This window comes from Lipotes vexillifer, unplaced genomic scaffold (assembly GCF_000442215.2).
Source record: "Lipotes vexillifer unplaced genomic scaffold, Lipotes_vexillifer_v1.1 scaffold1227, whole genome shotgun sequence".
NCBI classification, from domain to species: Eukaryota; Metazoa; Chordata; class Mammalia; order Artiodactyla; family Lipotidae; genus Lipotes; species Lipotes vexillifer.
The window spans coordinates 764,513-782,782 of NW_006790683.1; the positions used below are offsets into that span (position 1 = coordinate 764,513).

Consider the following 18,270-nt stretch of genomic DNA (forward strand, 5'->3'; position numbering starts at 1 on the left):
AAAAAAAAGAACTGGGAGCTTCCCTGGTGGCTCAGTGGTTAAGAATCCACCCGCCAATTCAGGGGACACGGGTTTGAACCCTGGTCCGGGAAGATTCCACAAGCCACAGAGCAACTATGCCCGTGCACCACAACTATTGAGCCCACGTGCCTAGAGCCCGTGCTCTGCAACAATAAAAGCCACCGCAATGAAAAGCCCGGCCCTCATACCGCAGAGAAGAGTAGCCCCCCACTCACCACAACCCCACGCACAGCATCAAAGACCCAATGCAGCCAAAAAAAAAAAAAAAAAAAAAAAAATCTGTTAACCTTTAAAAAAATAAAAAGAATTGGACATAAAAGGTATTTAAAACAAGAGGGGTGAGTGAAAGTGTTTTTGAAAGTCCTTGTACTGTTTGGGAAGGAACTCAAGGTATAGTTTAACTTTAGACTTTGTGAAAGATTCATGGAAAAATTCAAGTGGAAAAAAGTCTAAATAAATCAATAACCACACAATTCTTGGGCACTGAGCCAAACTCAAAAATAAGTGAGGAAAATTCCCAGGTGCCAGAAACAAAAAGGAAATTTGAACTGAGAGCAGGAACACAAGTAGGCCTCAGAAGCCATCTGAACAGGATCCAGGCCTTAAAGGCAGGGGCTGAGGTCTGGGGATCTGCTGACACCCTGGTAGGGAGGGCCGTGCCACAGGTCAGTGTAAGCAGGGGGGAAGGAGTAACAAAGTGTTAGCCTCATCCATGCAATGACCTGGAATGGCTCCACCTATGAAATCAAAGGGCCAAAAAACTCCAAGGTACCTTACTGGCAAGCAGAGCTATGGGCCTTTACTGTGACACTTTCTAGAAGCAGTCTCTGGAAGTATTTACATTAAATATAAGAATTAGACAAACATGCCCACTCTCATTTGCACTTCCACTGTGCTAGAAAAAAAAATTCCTAGGATCCGCAGGTGCCATAAGAATTACATAGAAAAGTAAAGCAAATATATAGACAAATATGAGAATAAGAGAATTCATCAAGGTTGCTAGATAAAAGACCAACACAAAAACCGTTAGCTTTCTTCTGCAATGAAAACCAGCAATGGTAGAAATTGGGAAATGAACGACACTATTTACAATAGGAACAAAACAATAAGGTTCACAGACATAAAAGTAAATCAAAGATCTGCCAGGATTTTGTGGAGAAAAATTAGTTGCAGAATATAAAAGACGACTTCAGTGAATGATGAGAACAAGCCTGGTCCTAAATCAGAAGTCAGTTGAAAGAAATATTGATTGTTCCCAAATTATATTACAGAGTCAGTGCAACTCTAATAAATTTTAAAGGGATTTCCCACCCCCCAGTGGAACTTGTCAAATTGACCTGAAAATTAATGTGAAAAAAAAGGTCCTAGGGACTTCCCTGGTGGCATAGTGGATAAGACTCCACACTCCCAATGCACGGGGCCTGGGTTCTATCCCTGGTCAGGGAACTAGATCCCACGTGCATGCCGCAACCAAGGAGCAAGTGAGCCTTAACTGAGGAGCCCACGTGCCACAACTAAGGAGCCTGCCTGCCTCAACTAAGCTGGCGCAACCAAATAAATATTTTAAAAAGTCCTAGAATAGTGTTGCTAAAATGGCCACACTACGCAAAGCAATCTACAGATTTAATGAGATTCTTATCAAATTATGCATGGCATTTTTCACAGACCAGAACAAATCATCCTTTATTTGGAACCAAAAAAGACGCAGAATTGCCAAAGCAATCCTGAGGAAAAAGAACACAGCAGGAGACACAACCCTCCCAGACTTCAGAAAATACTACTAAGCTACAGTAAAGAAAACAGTGTCATGGTCACAAAAACAGACATATGGATCAATGGAACAGAATAGAGAGGCCAGAAATAAACCTATACACCTACAGTCAATTAATCTTCAACAAAGAAAGCAAGAATATACAATGGAGAAAAGACGGTCTTTTCAGCAAGTAGTGTTGGAAGCTGAACAGCCGCAAATAAAGTTAGAACACACCCTCACACCATACACAAAAATAAGCTCAAAAGGGATTAAATACAAGAATATGACACGATAAAACCCCAGAAGAGAAAATAGGCAAAACATTCTGTGACATAAATCATACCATCTTCTTAGGTCAGACTCAAGGCAACAGAAATAAAAGCAAACCTACCAGTGGACCCAATCAAACATAAAGCTTTTGCACATGAACAAAAAGACAACTATGGACTAGGAGAAAATATTTCAAAATGATGCAACCTACAAGGGCTAAATTTCAAAGATATACAAACAGCATGTACGACTCAACAATAAGACAACCCAACCAAAAAAAATGGAAAAAAGACCAAAAACATTTCTCCTATATATATGTATATATATAATATATCTATTATATATATATAATATATATAATATATATATTATATATATATAATATATATAATATATATATATAATAGATATATTATATATATAATATATATATATATAATATATATATAATATATATATATATTATATATATAATATATATATATATATATATTATATATATATACACACTTATATATATATATTATATATATGGCCAAAAAGCACAAGGAAAGAGTTCAACATGTATAATTATGACACAAATACAAATCAAAACTACAAGTTATCACCTCACAGCAGTACGAAGGACAATCAGCCTGGTCAAAAAACCCCAAAAAGTCTACATACAATAAATACAGGACAGTGTCTGGAGAACAAGGAACCCGTTAGTGGGAAGGTAAATTGGTAACAGCACAATGGACAGCAGTAGGGAAGGTCCTTAAATATTGAAAAATAGAGCTCCCATAAGGTCCAGCAATGACACTCCTGGGCAAATATCTGTAGAAAACCATCCTTCGAATACACACATGGACCCCAACATTCGTTGAGGCAAGATTTACAATAGCCGAGGCATCGAAACTACCGAAATGTCCATCGAGTTGAATGAATGGATAAAGAAAACGCCATACGTGTACACAGTGGACTATTACTCAGCCAGAAAACAGAACAAAATCATGCCATTTGCAGCAACATGGATGGATCAGGAGATGATCTAACTAAGTCCAGTAAGTCAGAGTAAGACAAACATATGATATCACTTACAGGTGGAATCTGAAAAAGGATACAGATGAACTAATTGACAAAACAAAAACAGACTCACAGCCTTAGATAAGTAATTTAGAGTTAACCAAAGGGGGAAGTTGCAGAGGGGGGAGACAGAAACTAGGAGGTTGGGATTAATACATACACACTAATATGTATGTATATATATAATTATAAAATAGATAATCAATGAGCACCTACTGGAGAGCACAGGGACCTCTACTCAACACTCAGTAATAACCTATGTGGGAAGAGAATCCGAAAGAGAATAGGTTCTTGTATACGTATAACTGAATCAAGCTGCTGTAAAACTCAAACACAGCACTGTAAATCAACCATACTCTAATAGAAAATAAAAAATAAATTTAAAAAAGAGGGAAAAAATGCAGACTATATTGCCCTGAGGCCTCGGTGACCAGGTCTGGTGTCACATTCTTGGAGCCTGAGCAGGCTTGGGATCCACGGCTGGGCTGTCATGGGGCTGAGGGAGCTGGGGAGGATGTGCCAGCAAACGAGCCCCACCCTTGTATCTGTGGTGCCTAGTCCCCTCTGCATGGGACTGCAATCTCCGGATCCACACGGGTCCTCCTACTGCTGAAGCAAGCTTAGTGCACCCAAAGGATGGTGGACCTGCTGGGAGGAAAGAGCTGTGAAAAGACACCGGATCTCCACGGCTCCTGCTGGTGGGGTTCCCACCTCCAGCCTCCTTCCTTAGAGACGCCTCACCTATGAACCATGGCACCATCAGCATAGCACTACTGTCGGGGTTGGGAATCAGGCTGCAGGGTGAGGGGGGTGGGAAGTATCCAGACACAGGCCCTTGGGGTTTTCTTCCGGCATTTTCCATGTAATTTAGAACCCAGGAACACGGCTTTCTCTAAGCCTACGGTTGCCCGAGTTACGAGTGGGGCATGAAGAAGTGCTGCCGCCTTGTGGCCGCTTCTCATAACAACATCCTTAAAACGCTGCTCACGGTCACTTAATATTCACAAGGCCTGCGGGGCACTAAATGATCCCTGCTCTCAAGAAATGTCCTGTTGTAGGTAACGGAAAAAGAATTCAAAACAGGGCCGACTTTCAAAAAAACAATTTCAAGAGATTAACTTTACTCACCCTGTTGTGTTTTTTTGTTTGTTTTAAAGCACGTGAAAAGATGTTCAGCGTCGCCAACGAGTAGAAAAATGGAAATCAAAATGACAACAAGTTATCCCCTGGCACCAGTCATCAAAAATTCTCCAAAGAATAAATGCAGCAGAGGACGTGGAGAAGGAGCAGAGGACGTGGAGAAAGGGGAGCCCAACAATGCTGTTGGGAGGAAGGTAAATTGGTAATAGCCACAATGAAGAGCAGTAGGCAAGGTCCTTAAAAATTGAAAAATAGGGCTCCCATAATCTCCAGCAATTTCACTCCTGGGCAAATATCCAGATAAAACCGTCCTTCAAATACACACATGCACCCCAATGGTCATTGCAGTAAGATTTACGATAGCCGAGGCATCAAAACTACTGAAAATCCACCAAGATTAATGAATGGATAAACAAGATGCACTACACATACACAGTGGACTATTTCCCAGCCAGAAAACACAATGAAATCATGCCATTTGCACCAACATGGATGGATCAGCAGATGATCTCACTAGGTCCAGTAACTCAGACACAGTAAGACAAATATCATATGATATCACTTACACATGGAATCTAAAAACAGATACAAATGAAATAATTGACAAAACAAAAACAGACTCACAGCCTTAGAAAAGAAATTCAGAGTTGCCAAAGGGGGAAGTTGCAGAGTGGGGAGAGAGAAATTAGAAGGTTGGGATTAACACATACACACTAATAAATAAATAAATAAATATATATACACACACACACACACACACACACACACACACATATATGTATATGTATAAAAATAGATAACCAGTGAGGACCTACTAGAGAGCACAGGGACCTCTACTCAACACTCAGTAATAACCTATGTGGGAAAAGAATCTGAAAGAGAACAGGTACATGTATAACTAAATCAAGCTGCTGTAAAACTCAAACACAGCACTGTAAATCAACCATACTCCAACAGAAAGTAAAAATTAAATTTAAAGAAAAAAGAGGAAAAAAATGCCTACTATATTGCCCTGAGACCTCGGTGACCTGGGCTGGTGTCACATCCCTGGAGCCTGAGCAGGATTGGGTCCCAAGGCTGGAGTGTGCTGGCGCTGAGGGAGCTGGGTGGGCAGGATGTGCCGGCAAACGAGCCCCACCCCTTGGACCTGTAGTGCCTGGTCCCCTCTGCATGGGACTACAATCTCCAGATCCAGGCAGGTCCTCCTCCAGCTGAAGCAAGCCTAGTGCACCCAAAGGAGGGTGGATCCTCTGGGTAGGAAGAGCTTTGAAAAGTCACCTGGTCTTCATGGGTTTGGTGGTGGGGTTCCCACCTCTAGCCTCGTTCCTTAGAGGTGCCCCCCGTATGTACCACAGCACCATCTGCATAGCACTTTTGCAGGGGTTGGGGATCAGTCTGTGGGGTGAGGGGATGAAGTAACGAGACGTAGACCCTCGGGGTTTTCTTGGGGCATTTTCCATGTAATTTACAACCCAGGAATACGACTTTCTCTAAGCCTCTGGTTGCTGGAGTTACCAGAGTGGGGCATGAAGAAATGCTGCCGCCTTGTGGCCGTTTCTCATAACAACATCTTTAAAAGGGGGCTTATGGGCACTTAATATTCCCAAAGCCTGCGGGGCAGTAAGTGACTCCTGGTCTAAAGAAATGTCCTGTTGTAGGTAACGGAAAAAGAATTCAAAACAGGGCCGACTTTCAAGAAGCCAGTTTCAAGAGTTTAGCTTTACTCACACTATTAAAAAAAAAAAAAAAAAAGCACAAGGATAGATATTCAACATCGCTAATTATTAGAGAAATGCAAATCAAAACTTGGACAAGGTATTATCTCGCACCAGTCAGAATGGCCATCAACAAACGTCCACAAAGCATAAATGCAGAATAGGGTGTGGAGAAAAGGGAAGCTGCCTACACACTGCTGGTGGGAATGGAAATTTGTGACAGCCACTATGGCGAACAATCTGCAGCTTCTTTAAAAAACTAAAAATAGAGCTACCATACGATCCTGCAATCCCAGTCATGGGCGTAATCCCAGAGAACACCATCATTCGGAAAGACATGCACCCCAACCTTTCTTGCCGCACTGTTTACAATAGCCAAGACATGGAAGCAACCAAAATGTCCATTGACAGAGGAATGGATAGAAAAGATGTGAATATATACGATGGAATATTACTCGGCCATAAAAATTGAAATAATGCCATTTGCAGCAACAAGGATGGACCTAGAGATGATCATACTAAATGAAGTAAGTCAGATAGATAACGACAAATATCATATGACATCATTTACAGGTGGAATCTGAAAATTGATACAAATGTACCAATTTACAAAACAGAAACAGACTCTCAGATTTAGAAAAGAAACTTACAGTTACCAAATGGGAAAAGTGGGGTGGAGGAGGTATAACTTGGGAGGTTGTGATTAACATACGCATTAATATATATAAAAGAGATGCCAACAAAGACCTACTCTATAGCACAGGGAATTCTACTCAACACCCTTTAATAACCTATAGGGGAAAAGAATCTGAAAAAGAATAGATCTGTGTCTATGTATAACTGAATCAGGTTGCTGGATGTCTAAAACAAACACAAGAGTGTAAATCAACTATACTCCAATATAAAATGAAATTAAATTCAACGAAGTTAGAAAAACTAAAATATGACAAGTGAACTTATCTATGAAAGAACAAAAGACTCACGTACAGAGAGAACAGACTTGTGGTTGCCTAGGGGGCTCGGGGGAGAGTTTGATTGGGGGTTTCCGACCTGCACATGGAAACTATACATATAGAATGGATAAACCAGAAGGTAGTATTCTACAGCACAGGGAACTATATTCAATATCCTGTAATATCCCATAACAGAAAAGAATATGAAAAAGAATATATATGTATAACTGACTCACTTTGATGTATCTAAGAAAGTAACACAATACTTCAGTTGTTAAAAAAAAAAAAAAAGTTGCCAGCATAGCAAATATAATTCTGTAAATTATAAATAAAGGTGATTTTAGTAGCAAAATTTTTTTGAAAAACCCAAATGTCTCTCAGTAAGGGAATCCATAGGGAATTTCCTGGTTGTCCAGTGGTTAGGACTTTGGGCTTCTACTGCCGCTGGCCTGGGTGCAGTAAATTGTAGGATATTTGAATGATGGAATAAAATGTAGCTCTTACAGGGCTTCCCTGGTGGCGCAGTGGTTGAGAGTCCGCCTGCCGATGCAGGGGACACAGGTTTGTGCCCCGGTCCGGGAAGATCCCACATGCCCCGGAGCGGCTGGGCCCGTGAGCCATGGCTGCTGAGCCTGCGCGTCTGGAGCCTGTGCTGCGCAGTGGGAGAGGCCACAGCAGTGAGAGGCCCATGTACCGCAAAAAAAAAAAAGTTCTGGCCTCTGGGGAGTAGTGAAAGCTTTGGGGACAGTAACAAAAGGGATTTTACCTTTATGCTTGAATGGAGCCTGTTGCGCAGTGGGAGAGGCCACAGCAGTGAGAGGCCCATGTACCGCAAAAAAAAAAAAGTTCTGGCCTCTGGGGAGTAGTGAAAGCTTTGGGGACAGTAACAAAAGGGATTTTACCTTTATGCTTGAAATGTTTCCTTTTACATAAAAAAAAAAATCTGAGCCCAAAATGACAAAATATTTACAATTTTTCATTCTGAGAGGTGGACAGATGTGTGTTTGTTATATTATTCTTTATACTTTCCTCTATTTTTCAATTTTAAAAAGAGAAAATTTAAAGGAAGAAAGGACACAGGGAACCCAAAGGAACTGTGTAGAGACTGGGATTCCCGTGCAGCACTTGGGGAGACTAGTGGGCAGAGTTCTCGTCCTCTAAGAGGCACAAGGAAGGAGATACACATATATATATTTGTTGTTGTTGTTGTTTTGGTTTGTTTGTTTTCACACCACGCACAGCATGTGGGATCTTAGTTCCCGGACCAGGGATCAAACCCGTGCCCCCTGCAGTGAAAGCGTGGAGTCTTAACCACTGGACCGCCAGGGAAGTCCCGAGTTTTCCCTGATTTTCACGGGGTGTGCATACCCCTCAAGTTGCACTTTCTCTAGAGCAGCTCCCAAAGGGCCCTGTGAAGCGTGTGGGGAGAAGCAAGCCGAGACCTTGCCAGCACCTTACCGTTTCCAGCTCCGATTCCAAGCTGCAGTTTTTAATCTGTGGGAACACCTCGCTGTACTTGCTGGGGTAGGCAGACGCCAGGTAACTTTTCACCTCCTCCAGGTTGCTGACTGTCAAAAAGCCATCTTCAAGGTCGAAAGAATTGGTCAGCAGCAGAATCACCCTGCAGAGCAGAGCAGCTGATTGACCTTCACTGATTACAAAACCCTCTGCCTCTTCTGATTAGGTGAGGTCACTCCAACAAAGGGAATCTGTTGACTGGTGAGCTTTTAAAGGGCAGAGTGATTGTGAAGGGCTTTGACGAAGCCTCAGATAGGAACAGTGATGATCAAAGGAACCAAACCCCCGCAGCTGGGCTATTTTAACCTCTGGACCAACATTGTCTGACAGAACTTCCTGTGATGACTGGAACGTTCTCCATCAGTGCTGTCCAATATGGTACCCACTAGCCACATGTGGCAACTGAGTACTCTAATGAGGCTAGTGCAACTGAGGAACTGATTTTAAAGAATTTACATTGAAATGGGAACCAGTTTAAATCAAAATTTAAATCAATTTAAAATTTTAGTTAATTTTTTAAAACTTATTTATTTTTGGCTGCACTGGGTCTTCATTGCTCCACGCGGGCTTTCTCTAGTTGCGGTGAGTGGGGGCTACTCTTCATTGCAGTGCACGGGCTTCTCATTGCGGTGGCTTCTCTTGTTGCGGTGCGTGGGCTCTAGGCGCGCGGGCTCAGTAGTTGTGGCTCACGGGCTCTAGATTGCAGGCTCAGTAGTTGTGGCGCACAGGCTTAGTTGTTTCGTGGCACGTGGGATCTTCCTGGACCAGGGCTCGGACCCGTGTCCCCTGCACTGGCAGGCGGGTTCTCAACCACTGCACCACCAGGGAAGTCCCCCAAATTTTAGTTAATTTTAAATCAATTTACATTTAAATGTTTACACTAGCCCCTTGTGGCTAGTGACTACTGTATTGGACAGCATACCTTCTGGATGAAGTTTCTTATATTCTGGGTAAGGGGCAGCAGAAGGTAGATCCTGCAATCTCCATGGCTCAGCTGGAGAGCTCCCGGTTACTTCTGAGCGGGGGAGATGGGATAGGAGGAGCTAAGATTTATCTGTGGAATATGCCCTATTGGCGCTAAGTGCTTTGAATACACAAAACTGCCCTCATTCCTTCAGGCAGACGCCGGCTTGCCTTATGCTCATCAGCTGCTGGTGGTTCTGATTTGAACCCTGGATTGAGGACAGCAAAGCCTGTGCCCTTTGCCCCACACCCCTTGACTTCCGGTGTCTGCCTCCGGAAGGGTCCGGAGACCCTTTCAGCTCGGGCCTTTGGAGGCTCACTGCCCTCCCCTTGAGGCCTGGGGCCCACCGGATGACCCAGGCTTACTTGTTCAAGCAGCTCTCGTAGTTGAAGGTGGCCTTGAAGCCATAGATGGAGAAGGTGACGACGCTGGCAAAGATGGAGGTGGAACTGTTGATGATGGACACGACGACGGCGTGCTTCTGGCAGTTGTTGGAGGGCTCGTTGTAGCTGGCGAAGGCGATGAGGCTGCCGAAGCCCAAGCCGAGCGAGAAGAAGACCTGGGTGGCTGCGTTGGTCCAGGCCTTCGGGTTGGCCAGCTGCTCCATCTGGAGAGCCAGCAGGCACAGGCTGGAGAACCCCGGGTGGGAATCCCAGACTCTCAGATCAGCAGGGGGCAGGAGGCCCAGAGAGGGCAAGGAAATTTCCCATGGCACAGAGCCAGCCAGATGCAGGCCTGGGGCCCGAACCCAGCTCTCCTGGCCCCGTGCGTGCCCAGCCCCGTCCTCAGCAGATAAAACGCATCCTCTTGTCCTACCCTCCACTGCCTCTTACCCGCAGGATGTGTGCAGGTGAAAAGTGTAGGATAAAATAACTTTTAAAGGTATTGAGCCCCTGGTCCACGACCCAGGCACTGCACGGGTCTGGGCCTCCAGAAATGGCGGTGCTGGTGTCTAGGTCTGGGTTGTACCGCAGCACTAATGTTAGGGGGCATTTGGAATGTGACGGGGGCACTATTGGGGGGGTGCTGCCAAAGTCATTTTGTTTCCAGGGACCAGATTTGCTAAATGAATAACTTGTCCTGCCCCAAAGGCAATGGTGGCCTCCCTTGATTAGCATCGATTATGGGGTGACTGGGGAGCGGGGTGCCTGGGACTGGATCACGGAGAGCCCTGCGGAGTATGGATGCACCCCTGTCGGGAGCGGGGTGCATGGAGGTGCGAGCAGGATGGTGAGCTGACTGGCGTGACGCTCCTGGTAAACAGCTTGGTCCACAGGCTGGAGGGAGGGTTTGGGGTGAGACTGGGGTGAAGGCCAGATGTGGGGCTGGGGTAGCAAGAGGAGAGTGGACGGAAGATGTAATGCCCCAGAATTAGCAGGGCATAGGGACCGCCTGTCCGAGGACGGAATCCACGCCCCTCCACTGCCTGGCGGGCTCACACCCACCTTCCCCGGGTCCACTACTGTCCCCCCAACCCTCGGTCTTCCCCCTTCCGCCCATCCTGGAAGGTGGCAGGATGAATGGGGGTGCCCTCGGGACCCCTCCCCTCCAGCCCATACCTTGGGAGTGAACATGTATGCCAGGCCGTTGGTGGCTCCGTGGAGCGTGAGGCCCCTGACCAGGTAGACGATGAGCACGCAGTAGGGCAGCAACGCAGTGAAGTACACCACCTGCGGGCGCCAGAGAGCAGGGTCAGCCTCCTGGAGCTGCAGTGACTACAGGGCCCTTTTGCCCAGGGCAGACCCGCTATCCCCACGAAACACCACGGCACCGTCTTGGCTGTTCGGGCTACTGATAGCTGCAAAGGTATCGGGAGTCTTGGTCAGGCACAGGTTCTGAGTTTGGGAAACTGGGTGGTGGGATGTGGATGCCCACGTGTGTGGCCACCAGGAAATCTCTTATTTAGTGGAGAAGAGGCAACGGGTCCTAGAGACCTGTTAAATATCCTGTAATAAACCATAATGGAAAAGAATACGAAAAAGAATATATATAAATGAATCACTTTGCTATACCCCAGAAACTAACACAACATTGTAAATCAGCTATACTTCAATTAAAAAAAATAACTAAAGAGAGCTGTTGGGACACTTCTGTCATGGAGAGAGGTGTGGCTTAAGCAGAGAAAATAGACGCTAAGAATGAGTAAGTTTTCATGGCATGACATGTCCTCATCTAACAAGTTTCTAAATGATCTGGAAAAGGGATGGCCTCATTAAATCTCCAAGTTTGCAGATACTGCCCTCGGATCTTTTGGATCATGGTCATAATAATCTGGCATAGACCAACTGAAGAACTTTTTTTTATGAGCATAAACTATCGGGCAAGCTTCAAGACGGGACAGAGTGAGTTGCCGCAGACTCTAAGCTTTCCCCAGGAAGATTCACTAGTCCCTCAGCTCGGCGGTGAGATGGGGTGGTGTTAGGGCTAAGATGCTGGCCACCACAGGTCTCGGAAACCAAGAGAAGATGTCCTACTAGGCATGGTACTGGGGCATCACAGGACACCTAAAATACCGTGGGTAGTTCTGGTCTTGATGCCTCAGGAAACACATGGTGGGGCTGGAGAAGGCAACACAGATGGCCAAGAGGATGAGGACAGGTGGACTCTCAGGACCTTCAGAAGGGAAAAGGTGGGGGATTAAGTCATGAAAAGTGTCAGCAAACAGGAGGTGGCTCGCCAAACTGAGATGATGGGGAGTTTCTGGGGCAAAGCTGGGTCTGCCTGGCTCCACCCTCACTACTTGGTGCCCTTGGGCAGGACTTTACCTCTCTAAGCCTCAGGGGAGGGGGACTGTGAAATCTACCACGAAGGACTGAAGATTGAAACAATGTGCATGTCTAACGCAGGGTGAGAGGAGGGACTGAGTATGAGCAGGGCACACTGGGGGTTCAGAGCGCCTGCTGCAGCTTGAGAGAGACGGAAGATGAGGGAAACTCTCCAGGAAAACTTTCTACGTGGAGCAGATTAAAGAAGTGTCTCAGCCCCAGCAGGAGTATAAACCTGGGGACACACCAAAGAGAAAAGGTTTCTATATCAGGCCCGACAGCTCTGGAGGGTCACTGAAAGCGGCTTAGACCAAAGCTGAGTTCTGAAACTCGGCTGCACCCCAGAATCACCTGGAGAGCTTTTAAAATCCCAGTGTTCAGGGGGAACCTCACAATGATCATTCTGGAACCTCTGACGGTAGGACTGAGACAGCAGAGTTTTACAAGCTCTCCAGGTGGTACCACTATGCAGCTAGGGTTGAGAGCCGAGGGTGTCTTGGGGACATCTGCCAACGTGAAAAGTTTTCAAAGCAAGGAAAACTCTGTTTAGTTGCTTGGCACCCCTTGGGTGGTGCGGGTTTGGGGCTGGGACAGAAATGCTCATCGTTTTAGGAAATGGGAAGGTCCTCATTTCGAGATTTAGGGTTGTGACTTCGAGCACCGCTGGCCATCTCTAGAGTCACTAGCAGGTGACTCATGCCAGCATCCCTGTCCTTGCCCCCCCACCACACACACACCGTGCCGCCGTCCCACCTTGCCGGTGGACTCTGTGCCCCGCAGGATGCACAAGTACACCAGGAGCCAGGCCAGGATGAGGCACAGCGCCAGCTCCCACTGCACCGCCCCGCTCTCCTGGATGGATGGCGAGATGTTGAGGGTTTTCCGGTACCAGAAGTACTGCGTCGAGGAAGCCTTCTCACACTCCTCATCATAGCCCGTACGGTTGCCATTCAGTGGGCACACGGACCACGGCAGGGGATCCTTTGGGATCAAGACAAACGTTATACACAGAGGTGAGGGCTGAGGCCAAAGGTCGGGGTGGGGAGGACGGGAGGTGGCCCTGAGAGGAGGCTCTTGGAAGAGGACGCTGGTCCCCAGAGGGCAGGCAGCTGAAGCCCCTGAAGGCAGACAGAAAACTGAGGGGTTTGTCACGGGCACGGATGGGGCTTGGGCAGAGAGGTCAGGCAGGGAGGGGCTCCACACTCCCAATCTGCTGAACTCTACAGTGGGTCTGAGAGACCAAATCAAAGGGACAATGGCCAGACCATCTTTGACAAATGAACTCTGCAGCCACCAGCCCAAACCACAATTCCTGCAGTAATCAGCCCAGAGTGGACACGACTCGGTCACCAGCTGCAGCTTTCCAAACTTGTGTTCCCTCCAACTCAGGACCAAGTGGCAAAAGCCAAATATGCTCCCCTAACCAATCACACACCTAGTTTCCATGCCAGCACGCTCCAATCAGGGCACACCTGCAGCCTTCCGTTTCCCACTAGCACGATTTCCCGCTCCTCTGCCTGTCCTGCCTGGAGTTTCTGCCAAATACGAGTGAAGGTGCTGACCTCCTGCTAACGAGATCCGGATAAACAGCCTCTGCTTGCTCTCATTTGGGTGGTCTGTTTATTTCCACAAGCCCCTAGTGAGTCTTAGCATGAATAAGACTTGGGTCCTGCCCTCACTAAATGGTGGTGGAGACAGGCGTTTCCTACAACAGGCACTGGGTTTGGAAGTTAGAGGGGGACGCAGTTCAGCCCCACCACAGCCGTCTTCTGCATCTAAGACAGAGACAACCCAGCACTGATGACTTCCTTTGAGCCTGAGTCAAGCTACACCTGTAGCAGTTTCACTCCTGGACTTCGTAGATAGAGCCAGTAAAGAGCCTCTTCTGCTTCCGCTAGTTTGAACAGGGCTCTCTGTCACTTAGAAAGAAAAGAGCCTAAATGGTGCAGGTCGTGTTCATACACGACCCAAGGCCAAGAGCTAAAGAGAAGCTCTGAGCTGAGTCGGGGCGGGTGGTAGATTCTGGCTTGGAGGGGGAAGGGAGTTAGGGGGTCCCACCTCTGCTCTGCCAAGACCAGCCCCTCGTTGATCAGATTTCATGAGACAAAAACTCTCCACTGACAGAAGCAAGTGTAACCCCATTGGATTCAATCCCTGTATTTCACAGGAAACAGACATGAGCTCCAACGGCATCACTCCCTGATGGGCCAGGGCCACTCTGCCCATGAGTGGCTGGAGCCCAGGTCTGTCATCTGGAAAGTGCTTGGGACCCATGCTGGTAGGACCCCTGGCAGCAACAGGGGGCCCCTCACCCGCTAGAATATAAGAGCTGGTTTCTAGCTTCCACCTAAAATATTTCCAAAGGTGACCACCAGCAATTCCTCCTCTTGAGAGGTGGCATCCGCTACCCCTCCCTGTGAACCTGGGTTGACCTGTGTCTTGCTTTGATCGACAGAAAGCAGTGGAGTGAAGCTGTGTGACTTCCTGGCCTTGTCATCCCAAGGCCTTGCAACTGTTACTTTCACCCTCTTGGAAACCAGCTGCCCTGTACAGACACTTGGGCTTGACGGCTGAGCGAGGAGGACTCGTGGAAGGAATGGCCATGTGGAGTGAACTGAGGTGTCAGGCGACAGCCGGCACCGAGCCCCTGTCAGGTGGGAGGGTCCCTGTGGACCTGAAGCCCAGACCACAGTCCCTTGGGTTTGCCTGGCCCGTATGGGACTGACTGGGTCCATTCACTGGACCATTGTTGTTGCCAGCCCAGCCCAGCCTGACTGCCAACCTTGGCTACACGGACATGACTTAATCACTCGCGGGGAGGGGAGGCTTTAAAAACTCGGATGCCTGGGTGCAACGCCAGTGACTCGGATTTCATTGGTCTGGGGTAGGGCCCGGGCCTCAGAATTTTAAAAGCTCCCCCAGGTGATTCCAGCAAGCAGCCAACATGGAGAAGCTTTAAAGTACAGAAGGACTTAAACTGACCAATTCTCAGCACCCAGACTCTCCCCCTCTGAATCAGTGGGTCAGGCAGGGATCCCTGCATCTGTGTTTGTAACAGCCCGGTGCTCCCGCAGGGAAAAGCTGGAAAGCCCAGGCTGGTGGGAGGTGGACAAGAGCACAGACCCTGTGGCTAGGCTGCCGCATCCAGCCTCCCAGCTACTCAACTCCCCTCTGCCTCTGGTACGCGCTGTGTCAGCACCATAGGGTGCGGTGATGATCACACAAGCGAATAGTTCTGAAGTGCTTGTGACTCCACCTGGTCCACAGCAAGTGTGAGTGTCTATTGCTGCAGGTACTATCATTATGATGTGACCATGAAGGAGGCTCCAGGGCAGAGGGGATAAGGGAGAGGCCCATGGATCTCTGAAGGCTGGAATGAATAGTCAAGTGATTTTCAGGAATCACTGACTTTCACACTTCTGAGGGTTAGGAAGAAGTACTCCCTTACTTGAGACACTTTATTTTTGCCTTTAGAAAATGGTCAGATTATCCTGATTTGTTACAAGACACGTTGCTTCCACCTTTGGAAAACTGTCTTAAGTATGCAGACATATAGTGCCTGAGACATGTATGGCAACCCCTTAATTGGAATGGCACTGTGCAGTGCACAACCTGCCCAACCATACATGACAGCCCAGCACAGGCTGGAGAGTAGAGGAGCTGCCCTCCACCCAGAAGGCAGAGGACAGGCAAGGTTGTGGCTAGTCTTCATGGAACTCTAGGTTGAGCCAGGGAAAGGATGAGGGGCTACAGCTATGCTCAGGGCAGAGTCCTTCCTGTCAGGGACATGCACAGGGCATTTTCCAGTGAGATGACCTGGGTGGGGTGGACTGGGAAGCCAGAGTTGGGTGTGGATGTGGCACCTTCTGAGCGTAGTTGCTGACTCCTGATTATTGAGGTCATTAACCCAAGCATTCCTTGGGGACCCAACGATTCAAGGCTGTGCCCAAGTGCTCCAGATACTGGCCTCACAAATTGGGGTCAGTTCATAGTCCATGACCGGCCCCATCTAGCTTTTGGGCCTTGGAGATAGGGTCTGTCCCATGAAGGCTTGGCTCAGTGGCAAAGGGTAAGGCATCCAGCCCGTGAGCTCCTGTCTCCTCCCGCTCTTTTCCTATCTGGGAGGAGGCCGCAGGAGTGGGGTCCCTGATAGTGAAAGGCAGACTCTGAGGAAAAGACGTGAACATGGGCAGTGGATGGGAAGTTGCCATTTTGGATAGGAAGACCACCTCTTGGTGTGGAATTAGGGTCCTCTCTTCTCTACATGTTCCATTTCCTTCCACATTTTCTACAATGAGCATCAGCTATGGCTATAATCAGACACGCATTTTTTTAAATGTCTAATCTTGGGGAATGCTGCTATTGTGTTACAGGGGTGACAATGGTCCTTCTAGGAGAACTTTTGTAGAGAAAAGGAGGGGCCCAGCCTGGAGTCAGAAACCTAGAAGGACGGACAAGTGATCAGAGGCAGGAAGGGGGAAGAGGAGGGAGGCCGGTACCGTTGTGCTCAGTGGGCGGAGCCCTTCCCCATCAGTTCTCTCCACAGGTTTCCCCCGGGCCCCCTCTGCAGTGGTTCTTAATATTTTGGGGGGGGGGTCACATCCTTCAGAGAGAACCCGGTGAAAGCCATGGGCCTGTTCCCCCAAAATGTGCACATACATCACACACCAACAGCAGGGGTCCATGGATCCCTGGCTCAGAAGTCCTCTGCTTGGTTGGGGGTGCCCAGCCAGCCCCAGCCCTTCGCGCCACTTCCTGACAGCTCCCGACTCCTTCGAGGCTGCTGCCCCCATGCTCCACCCACGTGCCGGCAGTGCGCACTCTGTTGCCCTCCCCCTTTCCCCTGACCCCTGACCCCTGCTCGGGCGCGCTCACCTGGAGGGAGTGGAAGAGGTACCAGAAGGCCCAGGCGTTGACGACATTGTAGTACAGGGAGAGGAAGAAGGACGCCACCACACTGGCCACGCCTGCAGGGACAGGGCGCAGCGGGTGCCGAGGGCTGGCGGGGCAGCGGGCGTCCCGCCCACAGCCCCCAGGACATGCCCGCAGTGCCCGCCCTGGGCCGGCAAAAGCAGGTCTGTGACCTGGCACCTGCGAGCACTTTCTAAGGGTTAGTCTCCCCCACAACCTCTCTCCCCATCGTCTGGGGCATGAGGCCTGTGATGTTCTTTTGATGTCAGGCCCTCACAAGGAGGTTGTGAAAGGCAATGTTATGCCTGCTTCGCAGAGAGGGAAACTGAGACACAGCACTCGCCCAAGACCACACAGCTATTAAGTGGCACAACTAGGATTTGCACCCAGTGTGAGAAGCACTTTGTCACTGATGCCAGATGTAACAGTTGCTCTCTCCCTGGCTTACCTGAAGCTGGGTCACTTGTGCCAAACCCTGCCCAGCAGTGGTGGGGAACACGGCGTGAGGAGGTGCGTCAGGAGTGGGGGGGATGGGGGCTACCCCTGACCTGGTCAGCCCTGCGGGGAACCAGTCGTGTCCTGGAGCTGGCCCTCACCAGCCCTGAGAGCCGCTGTGCACAGCTCTGCCCAACCCCAGGCTCCGGGACATCTCCTCAGAAGTTGACGGTGGCCGTGGTGGCAGTCGTTACACCACCAGCATCAGTAAATGCTGCAACCAGGCCTTCCCCTCCCCCACCCCACCCCACCCCACCGAGCTGGTTGTTGAACATTCACCAGCATCCCTGATTGGCACCAACATCCGGTATTTTTCCTGTTCAGCAAATGCTGCCTCAGAGAAGGCCTCTGTGACTGATAACTCGGGCCAACTGTAAAACCACACACCTCTGTGTTAAATATTAACAGCCATTCAAGATGAGGAGGCAGTTCGATTTGGAGGCGATCTGTGAGGCCACCGGACACATTTCTTCTGCATCTGAGACTAAGTCACGTCCAAGTTCACATCCTCCTTGCTCCCGAAACTTTCCTGTCCCCCTTTCTGCCTGGGGGGTGGGAGAGGTGAGCAGAACAGACCGTGGCCACTGCTGGTCAAAGTTCAGCAGAGGAGCCCCGGCCCAAGAGGGCCGCACAGGTCGGGCAAAGATCTCCCGCGGGCACCCCAGACACTGGCTCAGAGTAACTCGGGGGGGGGGGGGGG

At 48.6% G+C, this 18,270-nt stretch overlaps 1 protein-coding gene across 2 annotated transcripts in view; it reads right to left on the reverse strand.

The window, feature by feature from the left end:
- The window catches only part of SLC6A20 (solute carrier family 6 member 20), a 39,189-nt gene that overhangs the window by 6,066 nt on the left and 14,853 nt on the right, over positions 1–18,270 (reverse strand). For both annotated transcript variants that reach the window (XM_007463903.1, XM_007463902.1), the window contains 5 exons: positions 17,040–17,131; positions 12,918–13,145; positions 10,959–11,069; positions 9,765–10,006; positions 8,376–8,538 (listed from right to left, as the gene is read on the reverse strand). In XM_007463903.1, the coding sequence (XP_007463965.1) occupies positions 8,376–8,538; positions 9,765–10,006; positions 10,959–11,069; positions 12,918–13,145; positions 17,040–17,131 (836 nt within the window). The remainder of the gene's footprint in view (positions 1–8,375; positions 8,539–9,764; positions 10,007–10,958; positions 11,070–12,917; positions 13,146–17,039; positions 17,132–18,270) is intronic.